At 44.1% G+C, this 26,574-nt stretch overlaps 1 protein-coding gene and 1 long non-coding RNA gene across 4 annotated transcripts in view; one reads left to right on the top strand and one right to left on the bottom strand.

Annotated features, from left to right (window-relative positions):
• Positions 1 to 228: 228 nt before the first annotated feature.
• LOC129469412 (uncharacterized) overlaps positions 229 to 26,574 on the bottom strand; it is a 59,274-nt gene continuing 32,928 nt past the window's right edge. For all 3 annotated transcript variants that reach the window (XR_010118030.1, XR_010118029.1, XR_010118031.1), the window contains 2 exons: positions 11,956 to 12,095; positions 229 to 8,575 (listed from right to left, as the gene is read on the bottom strand). This is a non-coding gene — a long non-coding RNA (uncharacterized lncRNA). The remainder of the gene's footprint in view (positions 8,576 to 11,955; positions 12,096 to 26,574) is intronic.
• Positions 5,057 to 24,670, top strand: LOC129469618 (leucine-rich repeat-containing protein 37A3-like). The gene is given in 13 exon segments (XM_063628608.1): positions 5,057 to 5,387; positions 7,209 to 7,403; positions 7,542 to 8,446; positions 8,448 to 8,592; positions 8,595 to 8,753; positions 9,749 to 10,695; positions 12,224 to 12,295; positions 15,422 to 15,493; positions 18,612 to 18,683; positions 19,328 to 19,408; positions 22,869 to 22,940; positions 23,522 to 23,596; positions 24,158 to 24,670. Coding segments are annotated over 13 exon segments (3,090 nt in total). The 5' UTR covers positions 5,057 to 5,150; the 3' UTR covers positions 24,216 to 24,670.

Genomic DNA, 26,574 nt, shown 5'->3' with positions numbered 1-26,574 from the left:
TCCTGAAGAACCAACCTTTAACTTCTGTGACTTCCTTCCCCAGAGCTACCCTGGTTCTCGTCCCTATTATTACAGCATTTTTTTTAAAAAGACTCTTTTTCTTGCCCTGTATCTTTCCAATAAGTTCCACTCCCTACCCCCCTTAAGTTAGTCAGAGTCAGGCACAACCAAGAACCCTATTTGATATAGGAAATTATTTTAACACAAAGACCCTTGGAGTCAAATCAATTCCAGAAAAGCATTTAATAATTTATTCTACTCTGTCAACAACAAACTATTGCACAGTGAGAAAAGGCTCTGGTGGAATCATGTCTGGAAGCAGCCTCTCCACCTGAGGAGGGGTCTCTGACCTCTGAGATTGATGACATAGGTTCTAGAAAAATACATAAAATTAAAAGTAGGGAGAGATTCTGCCACATACAAGCTCTCAGTCACTTTAGAACCATATAAGCTGTTTCCTGCCCTTTTCCGGGTACCTTAGTAGAGGGCTGGGTGCAGTGGCTCATGCCTATAATCCCAGCACTTTAGGAGGCCGAGGAGGGCAGATCACGAGGTCAGGAGATCGAGACCATCCTGGCTAACACGGTGAAACCTCGTCTCTCCTAAAAATACAAAAAATTAGCTGGGTGTGGTGGCGGGCGCCTGTAGTCCCAGCTACTCAGGAGGCTGAGGCAGGAGAATGGCGTGAACCCGGGAGGCAGAATGTGCAGTGAGCCAAGATTGCACCACTGCACTCCAGCCTGGGCGACAGAGTGAGACTCCGTCTCAAAAAAAAAAAAAAAAAAGAGAGAGACTCTGCCACATACATGCTGTCAGGCATTTTAGGAGCCATATAAGCTGTTTCCTGCCCTTTTCCAGGTACCTTTTGAGAGCCCACGTTAGGATAGAAGCATAGAGGCTGTGGCACTAGAAACATTCTGGTGAGAATCGTGGCTGCTTGTTGCACACGTAACCTATGTAAGTTAATTGATCCCTGCACCTCAGTTTCCTCATCGGCAAAATGAAAGATGATGTCTCATAAAGCTGTGAGAGTGGAAGAGATCACTTTTGCTGAGCACCTGGAGTGTTGTAGGCATTCACCCTGGATGTGCCCATTTTTCTCAGACCATTCTTTGCTGCTGAAACTACTTCTGCAAAGAAGTTGGGGTGGCTGAGATACTGAACTGGCTTGTTTGGCAGGTTATGTTTGGCGCCTATGCATGAGAAGCTGATTGGCCATTCGTAGGACACTGAGCAGTTTGGAGACTCAGGACCTCCTGCATCCTATGTGCTTGAATGTTTGCATGGTCAGCAGTTCAGAAATATGCACATCCTGTTGAGAGCTCCACAGCTCTGTAAGAAGGAAGGATTGGGTCTCTACACCAAATGCAAAGCCTGGCCTGGCATGGTGGCTATGCCTGTAATCCCAGCACTTTGGGAGGCCATGGCAGGAGGGTCGCTTAAAGCCAGGAGTTACAGACTAGCCTGGGCAACATAGTGAGACCCCCCATTTCTACAAAAATAAAAATTAGCTGAGTGTGGTGGTACATGCCTATAGTCACAGTTACTCTGGAGGCTGAGGCGGGAGAATAGCTTGAGCCTGGGAGGTCAAGGTTGCAGTGAGCTGTCATTGCACCACTGCCCTCTAGCCTGGGTGACAGAGCAAGACCCTGTCTCAAAAGCAAAACAAACACAAACAAAAAGCAAAACCCCAGGAGCTCTCCCAAGACACTATTGGTCAGTTCTGTAAACAATCACTGGAGGTGCAGAGGAGCTGCCCATCTTCAAGGAGTTCTGTAGCCTCTGACATGGCTGTATGGGGTCAGTTCCCTGAATATAGGTTGCTTTTTCATATTTCTGCCAAGTAGGCCCCTTCTGCCTGGATACCCTTCCCATCTATAATGGCTCACTGAGTGCAGGGCCAGCATTGGAATTGTGCAATGTACAACCTGCACGACTGTAAATAGCAGCCTTGGGTAAGAGAATGGGCTCCACAGTCAGGAAAAGCTGCATCTATTTCTCACTTCTGCTATTTATTCTTAGTAAAGAGGTGAGCAGGTTGACTTTATTTATTTATTTATTTATTATTAGTATTTTTTTGAGACAGTGTCTCACTCTGTCACCCAGGCTGCAGTGCAGTGATGCGATCTTGGCTTAGTGCAACCTCTGCCTCCTGGGTTCAGGCAACTCTCCTTCTTCAGCCTCCCTAGTATCTGGGACTACAGGCATGTGCCATCACGCCCAGCTAATTTTTGTATTTTTAGTAGAGACGAGGTTTCACCATTTTGGTCAGGATGGTCTTGAACTCCTGACCTCAAGCAATACACGTGCCTTGGCCTCCCAAAGTGCTGGGATTACAGGCCTGAGTCACCATGCTCAGCCTATTTATTTATTTATTTGAGAAAGGGTCTCGTTCTGTCACCCAGACTAGAGTGCAATGGCATGATCACGGCTCACTGCAGCCTCAACCTCCCGGGCTCAAGCCATCCTCCCATCTCAGCCTCCCAAGTAGCTAGGTCGACAAGTGCATGCTACCATATCCAGCTATTTTTTTTTCTTTTTGTAGAGACAGGGGACTCACTATGTTGCCCAAGCTGGTCTCGAACCCCTAAACTTAAGTGATCCTCCTGCCTCGGCTTCCCAAATCCTGGGATTATAGGTGTGAGCAACCACGCCCCACCAAGGTGACCTTGCTAAATCTCACTTTCTTCATTTGTGAAGTTGGAATAATTACAGTAGTGACCTCTTAGAGTTGTGAGGATTAAAATAAAACAATATATATAGGGAGATTTTAGCACAGTGCTTGGCATGTAGAAGACGCTTTAAAAAAGCTGTAATAAGGATTATTCTTTCTGGCAAACTTTTACTCTACTTTAAAGCCTTTTCCAATTCTTTCCAAAGCTGGGTCAAATGCCTCTTCTATGTGCTCCCATTCTCCACTAGCGCTGCCTCCAGTACTGCTGGGTTCCTTCCAGAACTGTGACCTCTTGACAGCAGGGATTGTGTCTTATACACTAGGGTCACCAGTACCAATAACAATGCCAGGAACATAGCAGGAACCCAATAAATGCTAGTTAAAGGAATGAACGCCTGAATGAATGTCCACATGTTATCTTTGATGGGACCAAAGGGAAGCTTGTTCTTCTTTTCTGTTAGAAGCCAATAATGGGAGAAAGAGGCAGAGAAATGGGAAAGGAGAGTATGGACTGGACATTTGGCAAAGGCAAGTCACTCTTTCCTGTGGTCATTTTTTGGGTAGAAAGAAAACTGAGTGAAACCTTGTACTAAGCTGGGTCTGAGAAGATAAACAAGCCAAGAGTTCTACCTAGACAATGGCCTGATTCTTCCTGATGGGGGCAGGTGGGAGCCATGAGGAGCCAGACAAACATCCCCTTCCAATTTCCTTCCGTCTGTGCTCAGCTCCTTCAAAGTATCACAGCCCACCCCCCTCACCCCCTGCCAAAGCCTTTCCTTCATAGAAGGTGTCTTCAACTCCAAGCCAGGCTCTTATCCCGTGAGATCTTTGAAGGCTGGAAGGAGATGCAATGAGTCTGAATCACTCCCAACCACAATGGCATTAGAATGACACATGGTTTCTGTTTCCAGCGCGTGTTCTAAAGTGGGTTTTTTGGTGGCTCAATTTGCTTCCACATGGTCCCTGCCAACCAGGAGCTGAGATGAGCAGTTTGCATAGATCAAATTATTGAACTTCAAAACACCCATGAAAAATTGTGAAAACAAAACAACAGCAGAAGTACAAAGTACAAAGAGATGTGGTTTCCCAGGAGCACGTGTGAAAAATGACTTTGCAGTCCAGATGCCTGCAGGCCCAGCATGAGTCAGTTGAAGGATGTGGAGGCCAAAAAACCTCAGACAAGTCTGGACCAAGCGGAGCTTCCAGAAAAAGAAAGGTGAGAGCCAACTGCACTCCACACTGGCCGGACCACCCTGGAGGAGGGCTGGCTCCCTCTAGATGTCATCATGTGACAGAAAAGCGTGTGTTCTGAGTGGAATTACCAAGATTGGGAGGGGGTGGGAGAGGACTCAAAAGTTGGACAAGAGGAGAGGAGATGTGTGCCCTGCGGAAGAAAGTGGTTAGTGTCAGGGTGGTCTTCTGCCTGTAGCTTCTGCTTGTTAGTCCTTCCCCTCCTGTCATCCTGGAGAACGCCTATTCATCCCTTAGGCCTCAGTGCCTGCCACCTCTTCTGAGAAGCCTTCCCTCACCTCTGTAAGCAGAACCAGCCACACCTGCATTTGGACCTCCTTCTCCTGCACTGGGAGTCAGGTCCCTTCATTACAGCACACCTCCTGTGGAAGAATGTTTTGAGTGTGTGGCTAGGCAGGGACCTCGTCCTACTTATCTTTGCATGCCTACTGCCTGGCACAGTGATCACTCTTCAGCAAATGTCTGATGAATTAAATTATTGGCAAGAAAACTGGCACCAAACATTTTGACCATGAGGAAGAGAGATTGTATTTTTTCTAGGTGGCCCAAAAAGACGGAACTGGAAGACAGGGTGGCAATTACAAGAAAGTGGATTTCAGCTCCAAATCAGGAAGTACTTTATAATAGTAATGACAGCAACTTTATTGTGTGTTTTAGTCACCTATTGCTGCATAATAAATTGCTCCAAAATTTGAGGCCTAAAACAACAATAAGTGTTTATGATCTCACACACTGTATATGGGTTAGGAATTCAGGAGCAGCATAGAAGAGTGGTTCTAGCTTAGGATCTGTCATGAGTTTATAGTCAAGATACTAACTTGGGCTATAGTCATCTGAAGGCTTAATTGGGGTTGGAGGATTGGCTGCAAGATGGCTGGATTGGCTGGGCATGGTGGCTCATCCCTGTAATCCCAGCAATTTGGGACACTGAGGTGGGAGGATCGCTTGAGCCTAGGAGTTTGAGACCAGCCTGGACATCATAGGGAGACCTTGTCTCTACAAAAAACACAAAAATCAGCTGGGTGTGGTGGCATATCCTGTAGTCCCAGCTACTCAGGAGGCTGAGGTGGGAGGATCACTTGAGCGAGATTGTGACGTAAGATTGCCCTGGTAACATGGAACAGATCTGGACCCGAGCCTAATAAAGGTGGCATAAATAAAGGTGTCACAAAGACAGGGTGGGGCGCATGCTTATAAGGGGCATGAGCATCTCGGGGCTGCCAGAATGGCTCCCATTGAGTGCGCAGCACTAGCGTGTGTCATGTCTTGGCAGCGTTTCTGGGGCCCATGGCCCTTCCTTACGTGGCAACTATTGTGTCTACTAGTCAAGGGGGCTCAGCCTCTGGTGTGGGTCAAGGACCTGCTCCAGCTAACCTCTAACCCTCTGGGGCCGCCTGAGCCCTGGTCTTCCCTCTCCTCCCATCTCCCATGGGAATCTCCCCATGCGCCTACTCCCCGGACAGTCCCCAGGGGACTTTGATTACATGGGGCCCTCTGCTTCCTCACAGGTGTCAGCCCTGCCTCAGGAATTGACTGAAAATTTGGTTCCATTCCTGGACACGGATTCAGCTGGAGAGCTGCCCCTGGGGCCAGAGCAGTTCTTGGCTGCACACCAGGATTTAAATGACAAGCTGACTCCACAAGCAAGGCTCCCAGAGGTGGTTCCACTGCTGGACGGGGATAGAACCAGACCCCAGTTCAGCTTCCTTGCCTCAAAAGTAAGGTTCAAACTGCAGATCTAGGTTGGGCTGCAGGTCATCAGGCAGATGAAATACTTGACTAGACAGTAAGATTTCAAAACCAACCAAATTTGTTGTTTTGCCCAAGAATGTGAAGAAAGATCTAGCTGAGCCCTGGTCTTCCCGCTCCTCCCATCTCCCATGGGAATCTCCCCATGCACCTACTCCCCCGACAGTCCCCAGGGGACTTTGATTACATGGGACCCTCTGCTTCCTCACAGGTGTCAGCCCTGCCTCAGGAATTGACTGAAAATTTGGTTCCATTCCTGGACACGGATTCAGCTGGAGAGCTGCCCCTGGGGCCAGAGCAGTTCTTGGCTGCACACCAGGATTTAAATGACAAGCTGACTTCACAAGAAAGGCTCCCAGAGGTGGTTCCACTGCTGGACGGGGATCAGAACCAGACCCCAGTTCAGCTTCCTTGCCTCAAAAGTAAGGTTCAAACTGCAGATCTAGGTTGGGCTGCAGGTCATCAGGCAGATGAAATACTTGTTTGACTAGACAGTAAGATTTCAAAACCAACCAAATTTGTTGTTTTGCCCAAGAATGTGAAGAAAGATCTAGCTGAGCCCTGGTCTTCCCGCTCCTCCCATCTCCCATGGGAATCTCCCCATGCACCTACTCCCCCGACAGTCCCCGGGGGACTTTGATTACATGGGACCCTCTGCTTCCTCACAGGTGTCAGCCCTGCCTCAGGAATTGACTGAAAATTTGGTTCCATTCCTGGACACGGATTCAGCTGGAGAGCTGCCCCTGGGGCCAGAGCAGTTCTCGGCTGCACACCAGGATTTAAATGACAAGCTGACTTCACAAGAAAGGCTCCCAGAGGTGGTTCCACTGCTGGACGGGGATCAGAACCAGACCCCAGTTCAGCTTCCTTGCCTCAAAAGTAAGGTTCAAACTGCAGATCTAGATTGGGCTGCAGGTCATCAGGCAGATGAAATACTTGTCTGACTAGACAGTAAGATTTCAAAACCAACCAAATTTGTTGTTTTGCCCAAGAATGTGAAGAAAGATCTAGCTGAGCCCTGGTCTTCCCGCTCCTCCCATCTCCCATGGGAATCTCCCCATGCGCCTACTCCCCGGACAGTCCCCGGGGGACTTTGATTACATGGGACCCTCTGCTTCCTCACAGGTGTCAGCCCTGCCTCAGGAATTGACTGAAAATTTGGTTCCATTCCTGGACACGGATTCAGCTGGAGAGCTGCCCCTGGGGCCAGAGCAGTTCTTGGCTGCACACCAGGATTTAAATGACAAGCTGACTTCACAAGAAAGGCTCCCAGAGGTGGTTCCACTGCTGGACGGGGATCAGAACCAGACCCCAGTTCAGCTTCCTTGCCTCAAAAGTAAGGTTCAAACTGCAGATCTAGGTTGGGCTGCAGGTCATCAGGCAGATGAAATACTTGTTTGACTAGACAGTAAGATTTCAAAACCAACCAAATTTGTTTTGCCCAAGAATGTGAAGAAAGATCTAGCTGAGCCCTGGTCTTCCCGCTCCTCCTATCTCCCATGGGAATCTCCCCATGCACCTAGTCCCCGGACAGTCCCCGGGGGACTTTGATTACATGGGGCCCTCTGCTTCCTCACAGGTGTCAGCCCTGCCTCAGGAATTGACTGAAAATTTGGTTCCATTCCTGGACACGGATTCAGCTGGAGAGCTGCCCCTGGGGCCAGAGCAGTTCTTGGCTGCACACCAGGATTTAAATGACAAGCTGATTCCACAAGAAAGGCTCCCAGAGGTGGTTCCACTGCTGGACGGGGATCAGAACCAGACCCCAGTTCAGCTTCCTTGCCTCAAAAGTAAGGTTCGAACTGCAGATCTAGATTGGGCTGCAGGTCATCAGGCAGATGAAATACCTGTTTGACTAGACAGTAAGATTTCAAAACCAACCAAATTTGTTGTTTTGCCCAAGAATGTGAAGAAAGGTCTAGCTGAGTATTGGAGCCTTGCTGAGATTTTTGGGATTCCACACCAATTATCCAAACCTCAGCGTCAGAAACAGACTCTGCAGGATGAATTTTCGAGTATGGACACACTGTATCCGGGCAGCCTGCCTCCAGAACCCCGGGTGAATGCAGATGAGCCTCCAGGGCCTCCTGAGCAAGTTGGACTTTCTCAATTCCATCTAGAGCCCAAAACTCAAAATCCAGAGACCCTGAAAGACATCCAGTCCTCTTCACTCCAGGAAGAAGCCCCAGCACAGCTTCCACAGCTCCCTCAGGAGGTAGAACCTTCAACCCAGCAGGAGACCCCAGCTCTGCCTCCAGTGTCCTCTGTGGAGAGTCTAGCTCAAACTCCACTGAATCATGAAGTGACAGTTCAACCTCCAGGTGAGGATCAAGCTCATTATAACTTGCCCAACATTACAGTTAAACCTGCAGATGTGAAGGCTACGATGACTTCAGAGCCTAAAAATGAGACAGAATCTTCCCAAGCCCAGCAGGGGGCCCCAGTTCAGCCTCCAGAGGGGGTGGAACCTTCTGCAACCCAACAGGAGACCCCAACTGAGCCTCCAGGTCCTCCTATGGAGCCTGAACTTTCCCCCAGTGAACAGGAGCAGCCAGCTCAGCCTTCTGAGTCTTCTGGGGAGGTTGAATCTTCTCCAGCCCAGCAGGAGACCCCAGCTCAGCCCCCAGAACATCATGAAGTCCCAGTTTCACCTCCAGGTCACCATCAAATGCAGCATTCAGATTTTCCCAATGTCTCTGTTAAGCCTCCAGACGTGCAGCTCACCATAGCAGCAGAGCCTAGTGCAGAGGTGGAAACTTCTCCAGTCCATCAACTCTCGGCCAGGTAATGATGTAGAACCTCCCACCATCCAGCACGGGGACACACCTCTGCCTCCAGAGTCATCAGAAGAGGCTGGACATTTAGCAGTTCAACAGGAGACTTCAGTTCAATCTCCAGAACCTATTAATAGAGATTAATTAGTGAGAACCCCTCTCCGACCCAGCAGGAGGCTGCAGCTAAGCATCCACAGACCGCTGAGGAGGGCGAGTCTTCTCTAACACAGCAGGAGGCCCCAGCTCAGACTCCAGAGCTCCCTGAGGAAGTTGTAGCTCAACCTCCACAGCATCATGAGGTAACAGTTTCCCCTCTAAGTCATGATCAATTTCAGCCTCCAATACTGCACTACGTCACTATTAAACCTGTGGATCACGTGGTTACCATGACTCCAGATTTCACTAATCAGGTTGAAATGTTAACCCAACAAGGGGCCCCAGCTCAGCCTTTAATGTCCCCTGAGCAGCTTCAACATTTGAAAGACCAGGGAGAGATTATAATTCAGCAGCTAAGTAGACCTGAAAATTATGAACTTCCTCCAGTCCATAAAGAGCCCACAACTCAGCCTCCAGCTCAGCTCTCCTCAGACTTTGGAAGTTCACTGAATGATGAAGCAATAGGTTCACCTCTAGATGTGTCATATCTACATCTAGATAGGGAGCTTACCAAACCTACAGCAGTCACTATGGGGGTAGAACCTTCTCCAGTCCAGCAGGACAACCCTCCTATTCCCACTGAAAAGGCTGACTTTTCTCCAGCCCAGCCTGATCTCCCTTCCCCGCCTCTGCATTCTCCTGAAAAGATTGAATCTCCTGTCCACCAGGAGGCCACAGCTCAGACTCCAGATCCCCCTAAGGAGGCAGAACCTTCTCCAGTCCAGCAAGGTTCCCAGCGGAGCCACCAGAGCCCCCTAAGGAAGTTGAACCATCTGCAACCCAGCAGGAAGCCTCGGCTCATCCCCGGAAGTCCACTGAATAGGTCAGTCCTCCACCATAGTGGGAGATACCAGCTCAGCCACCAGAGCCACCTGAGAAGTTCGAACCATCTCCAATCCTACAGCAGGCCCCAACTCGGCTTTTAAAGCCACCTAAAGAGGTAGAATCCTCTCCAGTCCAGCAGGCGGTCCCTGCTCAGTCTTCAGACCCTGCTATGGTTATAGAACCCTCTTTGACCCAGCAGATGGCCCCATCTTTGCCTCCAGAGTTCCCTCAGGAGGTAGAACCATCTGTAACTCAGCAGGAGATTCCAGCTGAGATTCCAGAGCTCTCTATGGAGGTAGAACCTTCTCTGACCCAGCAGGAGGCCACAGTTCAGGCTCCAGAGTCCCCTAAGGAGGTAGAACCTTCAAGGCAGCAAATGGTCCCAGTTCAGCTTCCAGAGCCACCTAAGGAAGTTGCAGCTCAGCCTCCAGCTCATTATGAGGTGACAGTCCCAACACCAGGCCAGGATCCAGCTCAGCACTCAACATTGCCCAGTGTCACTGTTCAACCTTTGGACCTGGGACTTACCATCACTCCAGAACCCACTATGGAGGTTGAACATTCTACACCCCTGAAGAGGACTATAGTTCCTCCAAATCATCTTAAGGTGACACTTCCACATCCAGACCAGGTTCAGACTCAGCATTCACACCTGACTGAAGCCACAGTTCAACCTCTGGATCTAGGGATTACCATCACTCCAGAATCCACAACAGAGGTTGAACCTTCTACAGCCCTGATGACTACAGCTCCTCCTCCAGAACACCCTGAGGTGACACTTCCACCTTCAGACAAGGGTCAGGCTCAGCATTCACACCTGACTGAAGCCACAGTTCAACCTCTGGACCTGGAGCTTAGCACAACTACAGAGCCTACTGCAGAGGTTAAACCGTCTCCAACCACGGAGGAAACCTCAGCTCAGCCTCCAGACCCGGGGCTTGCCATAACTCCAGAACCCACTCCAGAGATTGCACATTCCACAGTCCTGGAGAAGACTACAGCTCCTCATCCAGACCAGGTTCAGACTCTGCATCGAAGCCTGACCGAGGTCACAGGTCCACCTACAGAGTTAGAATCTTCACAGGATTCACTGGTGCAGTCTGAAACTGCACCAGAGGAACAGAAGGCCTCCACAAGCACCAACATATGTGAGCTCTGTACCTGCGGAGATGAGACTCTGTCATGTGTTGATCTCAGCCCAAAGCAGAGGCCCCACCAAGTGCCTGTGCCAGAGCCCAACACCTACAATGGCACCTTCACCATCTTGTAAGAATCACCTTTCCTCAATCGTCCTCTGTGTCTTGCCTGACATGGCAGCCTTTTCCTGGAGGCCTTCCTGGGCCTTCTTTATCTCCCCAAGCCGTACTGACAACTGACTTTCTGCTTTCACCTTTGCTTGTCAACTCTCCCTTCTCCTCATTCTCCTTTAATGTCAGACCCATTCCCCAGTCTTTTACTCTTACTCATTTTCTTATCCATTTTTATTTAGCCCCATCACATCATTGCTTAACCGCTGCTCTGCTCCTATTTTCACTTCACCCTCTTTACAGCAGCCTGTCACTCTCCCGATCTCAGTGATGATGCTCTAAGTGGTTAAGAGTTGATTCTGGAGCCAGGCTGCCTGGGTTTGAACCCAGGTCTGCTTACTAGCTTGGTGATCCAGAGCAAGTTATTCTGCTCTGTGACTCAATTTCCTCACCTTTAAACTGGGGATTATGCTACTTACCATTTCATAGGATTGTTGTGAAATTTAGGTGAGGGAATATATGAAACACTTCATCAGTGCCTAGCATATGTAGGAGTGTTGGCTGTTAACATGATTACTCAGTCCTTTAGTTATGTCCAGAACTCATCTTTGTCCCTGGCGTTTTATATGTAGCACTCATTTTGTGTCAAACCCAGGACCAAGTATGCTACTGTTTGCAGAACATGAAAATAATAGGAGGGAAGAAACAGAATAGGCATAAATAGGGAGGTATATATAATTAATTACTAAAAGATAATGCATGCCATCGGTGCTAGAATTTACCAGAATCGGTGGTCCTTGAGGTGTGGAGATCAGGGAAAGCTACATGGATAAGCTAAAACTTTACTTGGGTATTAAATGAGGTATGGAAAACCATTGAAAGTTTCCAAGCAAGAGAGATTAAATGATTAAAACAGGAAGATTATTTTATTTTGTTTTTTGCCTTATGTGGAGACATGCAAAGGATTATTTTAGAATCCATATGTAGAGTGCCCAAAAGGAAAAGCTTATTTCAGGGAGACAAAATAGAAAGGTCTAGCAAAATGTAGGAGTAAAGTGTGAAGGGGTTAAATCAGATCAGTTGTAATAAGAGAAAGAAAAAGCCTAGGATGTTTCAACAGAGGGCAAAGCTTTGGTGTTACCTGACATAGGGTTTCTTTCTACTTATTTATCGATAATGATAAGCTTATGCCCATTGTTCTGTTGAATTATTTACTATTTTTGTGTTGATTTGAAGAAGTTTGTTTAGACACATAAGTGCTTTTGGATAAAATACTTACATTCAAAGTAATTAACTGGCATCGTCTGTCCAAGAGATGGGATGGATAGGAAGTTAAGCTTCCGGGAGATGCCTCATCATTTGTCCCAGTGGCCCCGCATTATTTCTTGATGAATTGTGCAAACTGGGAAGCTGATAGCTCTGGTAATGAGAAGGCAGGTGTTATTTTCTGTTTCTGAATATCCCCGACAAGGTCGCCATGATTCTTTTATGTATCCTGTTCATTCTTTTCCTGCCTATTCAAGGATATGAACTGCCTTTCTTCACAGAAATTTCCAAGGAAGCTATGTTTCATACATTGATAGAAATGTATGGAAAGCATACAGTTGGACCGAGAAACTGTGAGTATATTCTCTCCAAATATGACAAAAAACTAACTGCATTGTAAGATCCTTCTTGGTCCAGAATTTTGAGGTCCATACCTCTGAGAAAAGATATTTCCCCTCCATACTCCAAATCAACCTCTGTGGATTGCAAACCTATGGTTATTTTAAAATTAAATTTGTTAGGCTCTAAGAGGCAATTTAAATTTATTTTTTATCATACAAATAATACATGGTTATATTCTTTTTCTTTTTCCTCTTTTTTTTTTCAGAGACAGGGTCTTACTTTGTCCCCTAGGCTGGAGTGCAGTGGCACAATCACATCTCACCTCCCAGGCGCAAGTGATCCTCCCACCTCAGCCTCCCAAGTAGCTGGGACCACAGGTGCATGCCACCACGCCCACCTAATTTTGTATTTTTTGTAGAGACAGGGTCTTCCTATGCTGCTTCGGCTGGTCTTCAGCTCCTGGGCTCAAGTGATCCTCCCACCTTGGCCTCCTAAAGTGCTCATATTACAGGTGTGAGCCACCATCTCCAGCCCATGATTCTATTTTTAATGTATAAAAATGCAATAACAGGTATAACAAAAACCCTCCTTGTGCCGTACTCCCTCATCCCTGAGGTAATGCTACTCTGCCTTTAGTATACATGCTTCCAGACTTTTCCCCATTTGCCTACATACATATTTACATAAAGCAAAATAGATTTGCTGTGTGGTTTTTAAAACCTTTTTTCCTTACATAAATGGTAACATCTTGCAACTTGATTCTTTCACTTCATGGTATCACTTATATTCTTTCACTTCATAATTTCTTTCCTTCCTAGGACTGAGTGGGTCACCCCATTCATTTAAACTCCTGCATAATCCATGGCATGGATGCATCATAGTTTATTTAATAAGTTCCCCATTGACGAATGTTTAGATTATGCTTAGTGGGCAAGTATTCCTGTAGCATAGATATCTAGAAATGGGAGAGTTGGGGTGAAGACTATGTAGATATAAAATTTTAATTGTCCTCAAAAATGTTGTGCCAACTGACTCTATTGTCAGCAGAATATGACAGCATTCATTTCCCCACACCTTTTCACTGCTGGGTATTCGCCAACTTTTTGCTGAAGTTATGGATGAATAAAAGGGATTCCATCCAGATTTGAATTTTTCTGATTACTCATGAATTTAAATATCTTTATATGTTTATTGAACATTTGTGTTTCTTCTCCGAGCTTTCTGTCCTTTGTTCATTTTCCTGTTGAATTATCGTTTTCTTACTGATTTATAGAAGGAATTAGTTTAGACACATAAATGATTTTGGAAAAAATGCTTACATTCGAAGTAACATTTTTCACAACAGTTTGTGTCACATCACTTGTTTGACTTATATAGATAAGACATACATGAGTTCTAAATTAAAAATAAAACACATGCTAGGTGCAGTGGCTCACGCCTGTAACCCCAGCACCTCGGGAGGTCGAGGCAGGCGGATCACCTGAGGTCAGGAGTTTGAGACCAGCCTGGCCAATATGGCGAAACCCCATCTCTACTGAAAATACAAAAATTAGCCAGGTGTGGTGGCGGGTGCCTATAATCCCATCTACTTGGGAAGCTGAGGCAGGAGAATTGCCTTATTTATTTTTTGAGACGGAATTTTGTTCTTGTTGCCCAGGCTGGAGTTTAATGGTGCGATCTTGGCTCACTGCAAGTTCCACCTCCTGGGTTCAAGGGATTCTCCTGCCTCAGCCTCCTGGGTAGCTGGAATTACAGGTGCCCACCACCACGCCCAGCTAATTTTTATATCTTTATTAGAGACAGAGTTTCACCATGTTGGACAGGCTGGTCTCGAACTCATGACCTCAGGTGATTCACGTGCCTTGGCTTTCCAGAGTGCTGGGATTACAGGCATGAGCCACCACGCCAGGCCAGGACTACATTTTAAAAGCAAGAAAATTATTACAAAAGTCAGGGTAGTGATTACCTATTAGGGTTAGAGAGAGGAATATGATTGGAAAGGGGCACACTGGGGTTTCTGGAATGCTAGCAATAATCTTTTGTAACAATGTTTACATGGGTATCTGCTTTATAATTATTAAACTGAATATTTGGCCAGGTGAGGTGGCTCATGTCTGCAATTCCAACACTTTGGGAGGCGGAGGCAGGAGGATCACTGGAGCCAGGAGTTTGAGACCAGTGTGGATAAGAGAATGAGACCTTGTCTCAGAAAATTAAATTAAATTAAATATAAACAACTTTTATGTTATGTGCACTTTATGCACATTGTAGTTCTCAAAGTTTTTTGATGGGGGAAAAATGTTGAATGGCTTCACTTGCAGCCCTGACATGGTCCCATGTGGGGCTTTCATAATAAGGTTTGGGAAGAGAGAGAAGGAAATGGAGGGTCTGCTGATCTTGGTGCCACCCAGAGTTGGATTCTGAAAGGTATATTATGATCTAGAGAGGAGTCATTAAAGATACAATTTGGTGGGAAGAGTGGAGCGGTGTGCTTGTGTGTGTGTGCTTGCATGTGTGTGTGTGTGCTTGCCTGTGTGTGTGTGCTTGCATGTGTGTGTGTGTGCCTGTTCGTGCTTGCATGTGTGTGTGTGCTTGCCTGTGTGTGTGTGCTTGCATGTGTGTGTGTGCCTGTTCGTGCTTGCATGTGTGTGTGCTTGCATGTGTATATGTGCTTGCCTGTGTGTGTGTGCTTGCCTTGTGTGTGCTTGCATGTGTGTGTGTTTGCCTGTGCGTGCTTGCCTGTGTGTGTGTGCTTGCATGCGTTTGTGCTTGCATGTGTGTGTGTGTGCTTGCATGTGTGTTTGCTTGCATGTGTGTGTGTGTGCTTGCATGTGTGTTTGCTTGCATGTGTGTGTGTGCTTGCATGTGTGTGTGTGCTTGCATGTGTGTGTGTGCTTGCATGTGTGTGTGTGTGCTTGCCTGTGTGTGTGTGTGCTTGCCTGTGTGTGTGCTGGTGGTGGTGGAGAGAGATGGACACAGAAAGGAGAATGGAATAAAAGGTTTGAATGGAAGCAGAGCAGATACCACCATCTTGAAATGACCATGACCCAGCTTTCCTCCACATGCAGGAGATAGTCCTGTGTAGCAAATAGTTGTAGTTTGCATTTTAATCTAGAAATAACTTTTTCATTTTCCAGAATTCTCAGTGAAAATTATTTGACTGAATTACATAAGGATTCATTTGAAGGCCTGCTATCCCTCCAGTATTTGTAAGTTAGTTAATCATATTTTTGAGTTTTTAGTCATATTATCTTTCAAATGAATAAGGGGTTCAAATTAGATAATCTCTAAGATTTCTTCCAGCAATAAAATTCTGCAATTCTGTAAGTTTGTATAGGGTCTCAGCCCATCTCTAGCATTAGCTATGTCCTATGCATTTTCAGTTTTTAAATTATATAGACAAAATACAGACAGAAAAAATTTCACATGGTAAGAAGATCTGAGTAGTGACTGACACCCATATGAATCTTGTTTTATAAGGATTTACATACCATCTTCTTCTATTCAATCTACAGCCAATAGATCAAATCTAACCTAAGGTCTATTTTGTAATAGCCTATTAAGTTAAGAATGGTTTTTGCATTTTTAAAGGACTATGAAAGAAAAAAGAGAAATATGCGAGAGAGATCGTACATGGCCCACAAAGCCTTAAAATATTTACTGTCTGACCTTCACAAAAAAAGATTTGAAAAAGTTGGCTTAGTAGGATGAAAGGAATTAAAATTAACGTCAGATTGTTGCCTAAAGGAGAAGAAAATATGGACCACCTACATTCATTTGAGCATCATTAATCCAGAATTTTTTGTAATTTAATCGGAATTAAATTAACATTTAAATATTTGAAATCAGCTGAATTATGGAAATAATATTATCAAGAATATTAAGCTACCAAAAGAATAGACTAGTATTAAGGATTTCATTTCGAGAATTGTTATATTAAAACAGATGTTTAAAATGATGGTTAAGTGGTAGAGCTAGAAATGTTTACACTAAGAAGCATATCAGAAATGCCCCTAACTCTTCACTAATTACACAATAACTATCTCCCCAGCCCTGTTACCAAGAAAGGGATACCTGCATAGTATTTCTGTCTGTTTAGAGACAAGGAGATACTATGTTCAATTGCTATGAAAGCTTGATTCTTATCTTTTGTCCATAGAGGTGTGTATGTCATTAATCCTTATTAAGCTTATTAGTGATGCTTTTTTTTTTTTTTTTGAGACGGAGTCTCGCTGTTTTGCCCAGGCTGGACTGCAGTGGCATGATCTCTGCTCACTGCAAGCTCCGCCTCCCGGGTTGACGCCATTCTCCTGCCTCAGCCTCCCACGTAGCTGGGACTACAGGCGCCTGCCACAGCGCCTGGCTAATTTTTTGTATTTTTTTAGTAGAGACGGGGTTTCACCGTGTTAGCCAAGATGGTCTTGATCTCCTGACCTCGTGATCCACCCGCCTTGGCCTCCCAAAGTGCTGGGATTACAGGCGTGAGCCACCACGCCAGGCCTAGTGATGCTCTTTTGCAAACAGATTCTTTCAAATGTGAAAGGCTTAAGGATAGTGGGTGTAAAGACCCTCAAGTGGATGCCAAAGTGCTAGAGAGGCCATGAAGTAATAAAACTACATTTGCTTTAAGATAGTAATTTTCCTTCTACTCACTCCCCCAGCTATTCATTCATTCATTCATTTTTTTTTTTTTTTTGAGACAGAGTCTCGCTCTGTGGCCCAGGCTGGAGTGCTGTGGCGCGATCTCGGCTCACCGCAAGCTCTGCCTCCTGGGCTCACGCCATTCTCCTGCCTCAGCCTCCCGAGTACCTGGGACTACAGGCACACGCCGCCACACCCACCTAATTTTTTGTATCTTTAGTAGAGACGGGGTTTCACCTTGTTAGCCAGGATGGTCTCGATATCCTGACCTTGTGATCCGCCCGTCTCAGCCTCCCAAAGTGCTGGCATTACAGGGATGAGCCACCACGCCCAGCCAGCTATTCATTTGTTTTACAAATATTTGAATTTACTTTATTTCCATGTGTCAGTTTTAAACATGATGGGCAATGCAGATGAGCAAGACCTAGTCCATGCTTTCAAGGAGTTTATGCTCAGAAAAAATGGGATGAAAAATAACTACATTAAGAGGAAGAAATGGATGTGGGCACTAGGAGGGATAAATTGTTTCTGAAGCATAGAAGAGGGGAAAATGACTTCAGTTTGGACCCAGGAAGATGTTACTAGAACAATCCCATTTGAATAGGACTTTGAAGGGCCATTGTGTAGCATCGGACAGACATCTTGGGGACAATATTCTAAACTTGGAGAAGGGCAAAACACAGGAAAGTATTCGAGGAATGCCATGAGTACCTGTAGATTACAAGGAGGGAGAGTAGGAAATTGGAGCCAGATCTTCTAGGGCTTTGAATGCCAAGTGAGGAGCCATCATGGGGTACTGTGTTATCACAGCAGTGCTGTAAGATGGATCTGCATCACAATCATTGAGGGGGCACGTTAGAACTCAGTTCTGGACTCCACCCTCATAGTTATTGATTCAGTTGGTCCAGAGTGGGACCAAGAATTTGCATCCTCAATAATTTCCCAGGAGGTGCTGGTCTTTGCAAGCCACTTCTGGAGAGTTTATGTGATGACTGTGTGCAGGATAGTTTAGGAAGAGAGAGACTAGAGATGGAGACATCAGCCAGACAACGTTACACCATCCAGGTAAAGAGGGAGGGAAAAGCCCCATCACTGTATAACTGAAGAAATTGCTTTCATGAAATATTAAAGCGATATAAAACCAAAAATGAATTTCTATTAATATGATAGAAATTAATTGTATTAATATGATTTGAATATTAGTTCCAAGTTATGTATTCAGTAAAGGGGTAACTTCCTTTCAAATGCTGTGAAAGGATGTCTTTTATTTCTTCTGATACTGAACTGGCTTAGCAAAACAAACCTAAACTAGGAAGGTGTATAAATGTGAGGCTATTCAATGTGAGGCTATTCATTTTAATATTAGAAACTGTATATAAAAACTTTGAACTCATAATCTAGGATTTGATGAGACTACAAAAGGGCATCTAGTCAAGTCTACTGCTCTCAGGAAAAATTAATCCCAAAGTCTATTAAGTAGTATATTTTATTTATTAAAAGTATGAAGATGAGAGTCTAGGAGAGGTACGGGCAGGGTTAGGGGCTCTGGAAAGCTCAAATACAGGTCCAAACGTTTAGAGTCGAGATGAAAAATGTGTATTCAATATTATTCTAAACTCTTGCTGTTATTCATACTAGTCAACACTGATAACTTATCAAGGCAATATTTTCCTTTTATTTTTCTAGAGATTTATCCTGCAATAAAATACAGTCTATTGAAAGACATACATTTGAACTACTACCATTTTTGCAGTTTATATAAGTTACAAATATAACTTTATTAAATTTGGAATTTTTATAAAACTTAATTATAAACCTCCTTGCTATTCATGTTGAAATATGATTAAAATTTGACCAGTAGAAATATACTAAAATTATATAGCAAGTCCTTTTTGTCTCTAGCAAAGATTAGTGTGAGAATTATTACACAGATCATAGTGAATCATCAGAGAGCAGTGGTTCTCAACTGGTGTGATTTTTTACTCAGGTGCCATTTGGTAATGTCCAGAGACAGTTTTGGTTGACAAAACTGTGGTTGTGCTCCTGGCATCTGGTGGGCAGAGGCCAGAGATGCTGCTAAACATCCTGCAAAGTATAAGACAAACCGCCATGGCAAAGAGTTATATAGTCCAAAATGTCGATGGTACTGAAGTCGTGAAATCCTGTTCTAGAGAAATAAAGATCACTTAACACAGGTACTTACTGAGCGTTCACTGTTTTGTAGCTAATGTACCACATGTGCAGTGTTAAAGTATAAATCATAAGCCAGTATCTTCCACAGCGAGATTTCCTTAGCGCACAAAGGACTGAGGTTATGTTCCATCCTATATAAATTAGACTCACAGCAAATGATAAATGTTCTGAAATAAATTTTTTCCTTTGGCTTATGTCTTTTTTTGTAGAAATCTGGGCTGCAATTTAATTACGGAACTGAGCTTTGGAACATTTCAGGCCTGGCACGGAATGCAGTTTTTACACAACTTGTAAGTGAAATAGAAGATGAATACGTGTAAACAACTATTTTGTATAAAAACTCATACAATTATTGGTTAGCTGGGTATAAGCCCATTATGAACTCTGAAAAGCGTGTCTTAAGATCCATTTGTTTTTCTCAAATGGGGAAACTAAGGTACAAAGAGGCCAAGAGACTTACACAGCTTATATATGACCTGCTCTGCTTGTCCTAGTTCTGACCTATGGCATGGGCAAGAAAAGGCATCAAACAAGTGACCCTCAAATTAGCCTTGTTGCTGGGCGGGGTGGCTCAGGCCTGTAATCCCAGAACTTTAGGAGCTGAGGGGGGTGGATCACCTGAGGTCAGGGTTTCAACACCAGCCTGGCCAACATAGTGAATCCCCATCCCTACTAAAAATACACAAAAATTAGCTGGGCGTAGTGGTGCAGTTTTTTGCTCCCTGGAGGACTTTGTGTTAAGCTTTCTTCCTTGCAGCTAAATGTTGCAGACATTTAAGCAGTTTGAAACTCTGCAAATGAGCAGGAATCAAAGTTAAATCCAAAGTGTAGGGCCAGATATAGTGGCTTATGCCTATAATTCCAGCACCTTGGGAGGCCGGGGTGGGAGGATCACTTGAGGTCAAGAGTTTGAGACCATCCTGGCCAACATGGCGAAACCTCGTCTCTACTAAAGATACAAAAATTAGCAGGTTGTGGTGGCAGGAGCCTGTGATCTCAGCTATTGGGAGGCTGAGAGTCGAGAATGGCTTGAACTCGGGAGGTGGAAGTTGCAGTGAGCCGAGATTGTGCCCACTGCACTCCAACCTCCCCTCCAGGCTGGTCTCGAACTCCTGTGACCTCAGGTGATCTGCCCACTTTAGCCTCCCAAAGTGCTGCGGTTACAGGTGTGAGCCACCATGCCTGGCCAAAATGGTGTTTATGTTACGTTATTGTGCAAAAAAAAATTTTGTAAAGAAAATACGTCGCTCTATTTTAATTCCATGTACTTTCCTGACTACTCTTCTACCGTAAGTGCAAAAATTCTATGATTTCTCTGTATAACACACCCAGCAAATCCGAGTGGATATATTCAATGGCCTGAAGGGGATTTTAGACTCAAAGTGAAGATTCTCCTCTACATCTGACTTTAGAAAATACTTTCCATCTTTCTTGTGGTTTAGAAATCTAGTTTCACACAGTTCATTTTGAGGTAGAGGGAGATGTTCAGGATGTGTCTGGATTAGAGCAGAAGTTTCTGCAGACGCTCCTCTCTGTCTTCATTAATTTGCTGATGCTTAACTTAGGGAAGAGACACTGAGGGTCTGTTTTTCTTTTGCCCTCACACCAGAGAACAGGCTCATTATGTCCCTCCACCAAGAGGTTTAGGTAGCATCAATACAAATATCTTAAAACTCACCACCTTTACTAAGCACTTTATAACACTGGGAGTCCCACATAAGAAACTGGTGGCCGGGAGCAGTGGCTCATGCCTGTAATTCCAGCACTTCTGAAGGCTGAGGTGGGTGGATCACCTGAAGTCAGGAGTTCAAGACCAGCCTGACCAACATGGTGAAACCCTGTCTCTACTAAAAATACAAAAATTAGCTGGGTGTGGTGGTGGGCACATGTAATCTTAGCTACTCAGGAGGCTGAGGCAGGAGACTCATTTGAACCCAGGAGGCAGAGGTTGCAGTGAGCCAAGGTCATGCCATTGCACTCAAGCCTGGGCAACAGAGCAAGACTCCGACAGAGATGGAGTTTTACCACGTTGGTCAGGCTGGTCTGGAACTCCTGACCTCAGATGATCCACCCGCCTCGCTTCCCAAAGTGCTGGGATTATAGGCCTAAGCCACCAGGCCCAGCCAGTAAATGGAAACTTTAACTCAAAAGAAGGAAGGAAGGAAGGGAGGAAGGGAGGGAGGGAGGAGGTGAGGGAGGGAAGGGAGGGAAGGGAAAGAAGGCGGGAGGGAGGGAAATGAAGAAAGAGAAAGAAAGAAAGAAAGAAAAGAAAGAATTGTAAAACCATAAGGTTAAAGTAAACCTTTTTTCTTCATACAGATTAAGCACATGAGTTCAGATTACAGCTTTGCTTCTTAATAGCTTGGTGACCTAGGACAAGTTATGTAACCTCTCTGTGCCTCAGTTTCCTCATTTATAAAATAGGGCAATAATAATATCTACCACATAAGGTTATTGTGAGGATGAAATGTGAAATGCTGATCACAAATACGTAGCAGCCTAATAGATACTCACTGTAATAATTATTATTTTTATAACTTCTGCAAAAATACAGTGATGATTCTTGGGTTAACCTAAAGGGTGATTTTCTTTTATTTCTTCCTGTTTCTTTTCTTTTTCTTGTTCACTTTACAGAATTAAAAAGAAAATAGATTCCAGCATTTTGGAATAAAAATTCACATCAAAATGAATTTATTCATTTTATTGACAGATAAACAAAATGTCATTTGTTTATTCAATAAACATTTATTAAATCCCTAGTAAATTTCAGACATCATGCCAGGCACAGGGATGACAATGACAATACGATGTGGTCTCTGCCCTCAAGGAGCTGATAGCCCAGGAGACTGACAAGTAGACAGGTGGTTACATGCAGTGTAACAAAGGCTGTGATGTCATACAAGGAGACAAGTTTGAGTATGTGATGGGAGTATGGTTTTGACCAGTTCCTCCTCTTAGATTTATCCCTTTTTCTTTGGCTGTAAAGCAAAAGAATTGGTCCTATTTTTTTTCCTTAACTGTGCAAATTAAACCATAAATTTTAAAAAACTTTATAAAGATAAAAGGCAAGCAGTCAGGTGCAGTGTCTCACGCCTGTAATCCTAACACTTTGGTAGGCTGAGGGGGGTGGATCACCTGAGGTTAGGAGTTGGAGACCAGCCTGTCCAACATGATGAAACCCCGTCTCTACTAAAAATACAAAAATTAGCTGGGCGTGGTGGTGGGAACCTGTAATCCCAGCTACTCAGGAGGCTGAGGCAGGAGAATTGCTTGAACCCAGGAGGTGGAGGTTGCAGTGAGCCAAGATGGAGCCATTGCTGTCCAGCCTGGGTGACAGAGCAAGACTCCATCTCCAAAAAAAAAAAAAAGCAACTTGAATTATGGACGAACAACTTGAATTATGGAGGACTCTAGAAATAGTGTTTCCTACAGAGTCAGGGCTTCCTACCAACATAGTCATTTCTAGGGTTTTTGACCTGAAAAGTTCTGTGGCATAATTTTTCTTTGCTATCCACTTCTTGTTTTTTTTTTTCTATTTCTTCTCTGCTTTCTCTCCTCTACTTTATCTTCTAGAGACCTAGGTAGTTCCCAAAGGAATAGTACTTTATGGAGTCTAATGGTGATTTATTATGTAAAAGCAGAAAATTATTTTTTTTCCTAAAAGTTCCATACCAAAAAATGAATATAGACTTTTTATGCAGTCTCACACATTGAAAATGCAGGTAATTTTAATTTCATTGCATTTTTCAGAATTCTCAATCGCAATTCTCTGACTGCTGTCGAAGATCCATATCTCTTTGAACTGCCAGCATTAAAATATCTGTAAGTACTACAGTACTGTCATGAGTCATGAGATGATTTATGCTTTTTAAATTTGTCATCAAAGATAAAGTATTTTGCATTTAGGCTAAAAAGTCATAATTTAAATTTTAACTGAGTTATTGAAAAAAGTTATTGGCAAAGAAAAGGATTAAGAAAGGATGTATAATGGTCAAGACAGCCAGCGGGGAAGAGAATAGTGTGGAAGAACCCGTATAGATTTGGAACATGTAGACACATGGAGGAATATTATTTAACCAAGAAAGCAAAGAGGAATAGGTGTTCATTATTCTAAAAAGGAAGAAAAGAGTAAATAATCAAGATGGGTGAATGCAATATGAAATGAGAAGTAAGATAATGGTAAAAAAGTGTAAGTTCTCTTAAATTTCATTAATTTGATGATGTAGATCAACTTAAATTTCTTTAATAAGATCTCTCTGGAATTTTACGGCAAATAAACTCTTGAAGTGGCTTGTTTTATAGAGAAGCCAAAATTGAAGTAATCACATGTCTTTGAATTATCTTTTGAAGTACAGAATTTTGTAATGGGTTCATATCATGAATGTTTCAGCTTTCTTCTTCAGAGACATGGGAACAACGCACATCACACTTACAACACTTAAGAACATTCTCACGGTGACTGTTGAACTGCAAAAACTGTAAGTTATTTTTTTCTTAGGTTTATTTTTACTTAGTTGGTTTTTTAGGTTTGTTTTATTATTTTCTTAAGCCAGATTTATTGAGATATAATTTTCATAAACATTCACCCTTTATAAGTGTATAGTTTGATGAGTTTTGACAAATGTATAGTTACATAACCACCACCACATTCCCAATATAAAGCATTTCTGTCACCTCAGAAAGGCCCCTCGTTTCCCTTTGTAGGCAATCCCTTCCTCCCACCAGCAGCCCCTGTTAGCTCCTAATCTGATTTCTGTCCCTATAGTTTTGTCTTTTTCAGAATGTCTTATAAATGAAATCATGTAGCATGTAGCCTCTTGTGTTTGACTTCTTTCACTTAGTATTGTTTTTTATTTTTTTTGAGATAGCGTCTCAGTGTCGCTCAGGCTGCAGTGCAGAGGCATGACCTCAGCTCACTGCAACCTCAGCTCACTGCAACCTCCACCTCCCAGGTTCAAACGATTCTCCTGCCTCAGCCTCTCAAGTAGCTGGGATTACAGGCGTGTGCCACCATGCCCAGCAAATTTTTGTATTTTTAGGAGAGATGAAGTTTCACCATGCTGGCCAGACTGGTTTCGAACTCCTGACCTCAAGTGATCCGCCCACTTTGGCCTCCCAAAGTGCTAGGTGTGAGCCACCTCGCCCGGCCTCACTCAGCATAATGTTTTCGAGATTATGCTACCATCTCTGTTGTTGCCCCTATCAGTACAGCTGGCCCTCCATGTCTGCAGGTTCCTCATCCATGGATTCAACTAACCATGGATGGAGAATATTTGGAAAAAATAAAATATATAAAATACAACAATAAAAACAGTAGAAAATTTAAAACACAGTATAATTATTTACATACCATTTACACTGTATTAGGTATTTAAAGTATACCCGAGGCTTATGTCATTTATTATATCAAGTATTATGTCATTCCATATAAAATACTTCAGCGTCTGTGGACTTTGGTATCTGCGGGGGGTCCTGGAGCCAATCCCCTGCAGACACCGAGGGACAACTCTTCACCCCTTTTTATGGCTGAGTAGTATTCCAGTTGTGTGGATGTATCAATTTGTTTATCCATTCATCAATGTATGGACATTTGGGTAGCTTCAGTTTTTTGCAACTATGAATAAAACTTCTAAAAACACTCATATACAGGTCTTTGTGTGAACCTATGTTTTCGTTTCTTTGGGTAAATACCTAGGAGTTGGATTGTTCACAAGCTTAGTGTATATTTAACTTTTTAAGAAACTGCTAAACTGTTTCCTAAAGTGGCTGTGCCATTTTACATTTCCACCAGCATTGTATGAGAGTCACAGTTGTTCTACATCTTCATCATTTTTTTTTTTTTTTTGCAACACAGTCTTGGGGTATCCCCAGGCTAGAGTGCAGTGGTGCCATTTTGGCTCACTGCAACTTCTACCTCCTGAGTTCAAACAGTTCTCCTGCCTCAGCCTCCCAAGTAGCTGTAGGCACCCGCCACCACACCCAGCTAATTTTTATATTTTTAGTAGAGACAGGGTTTCACCATGTTGGCCAGGCTGGTCTTGAACTCCTGACCTCAACTGATCCACACCCCCTGGTCTCCCAAAGTGCTGTGGTTACAGGTGTAAGCCACCATGTCCGGCCCAGCAGATGTTCTTTTGAGACAGAGTCGTTGCTGGAGTGAAGCAGCAAGATCTCAGCTCACTGCAACCTCGGCCTCCCAGGTTCAAGCGATTCTCCTCCCTCAGCCTCCTGAGTAACTGGGATTATAGCCACACACCACCATGCCCAGCTAATTTTTATATTTTTAGTAGAGATGGGGTTTCGTCTTGTTGGCCAGGCTGGTCTCAAACTCCTGGCCTCACTTGATCCACCTGCCTTGGCCTCCCAAAGTGCTGGGATTACAGGCGTGAGCCACCATGCATGGCCCAGCCCAGCAGATTCTTATATTTGAGTTTTTAAAGAAATGTTCACCTTTCTACTGCTAGATGTGCAGTGGAATCTCATTGTGGTTTTAATTTGCATTTAATAGCTAGTGATGTTGAATATTCATGTGCAAATATCTTCTTTACTATACTGTTCAAATTTATTCCCATATTTTAATTGGATATTAATATTTTTATTGAGGTTTTTTTCCCTGTAATCCCATTGGAGATTGGTTATTATTGAGTTTTAACAGTGCTTTAGGCCGGGCACGGTGGCTCATGCCTGTAATCCCAGCACTTTGGGAGGCCAAGGCAGGTGGATCACGAGGTCAGGAGATCGAGACCATCCTGGCTAACACGGTGAAACCCCGTCTCTACTAAAAATACAAAAAAATTAGCTGGGTGTGGTGGGAGGCACGTGTAGTCCCAGCTACTTGTGAGGCTGAGGCAGGAGAATGGCGTGAACCTGGGAGGTGGAGCATGCAGTGAGCCAAGATCGGGGCACTGCACTCCAGCCTGGGGGACAGAGCGAGACTCTGCCTCAAAAAAAGAAACTTCCCTGAATATTCCAGCCCTCCTGAGCCTAGTCCCTTTGTGAGATTTGTCTCCATTTCTTGGACACCATATGAGAGACTTCAGAGGCTGAAGTGGGAGGATCGCTTGAGCCTGGGAGGTCGAGGATACAGTGAGCTGTGGTCATACCACTGCACTCTAGCCTGGGCAACAGAGTGAGACCCGGTCTCAAAAACAGCCACCACTGAAAACTATCTTGGGATTTAATAGGATTACCTTAAATTTGTAGATTAATTTGAGAATTGACATCTGTACAACATTCTAGGAACATGGTATTCCATGTCATGTATTCATTTCTTGTTAATGTCTTTCAGAAGAGTTTTAGGGTTTCCATCATATAGATCTCACATGTCTTTTGTTAGATAACAGATCTTTGTATTTTTGTTCCTAAATACTTCCGACATTTGTATTGCCATTGTAAATGGGATCTTTCTTTCATTTTCTAGTTAGTTATTGGTGGCACATCTCAAAAATATTTGAGG

Source organism: Symphalangus syndactylus, chromosome 20 (genome assembly GCF_028878055.3).
Source record: "Symphalangus syndactylus isolate Jambi chromosome 20, NHGRI_mSymSyn1-v2.1_pri, whole genome shotgun sequence".
Classification (NCBI taxonomy): Eukaryota; Metazoa; Chordata; class Mammalia; order Primates; family Hylobatidae; genus Symphalangus; species Symphalangus syndactylus.
Note: the sequence above shows the minus strand (reverse complement) of the source record. Positions and strands in the feature narration are given on the sequence as shown.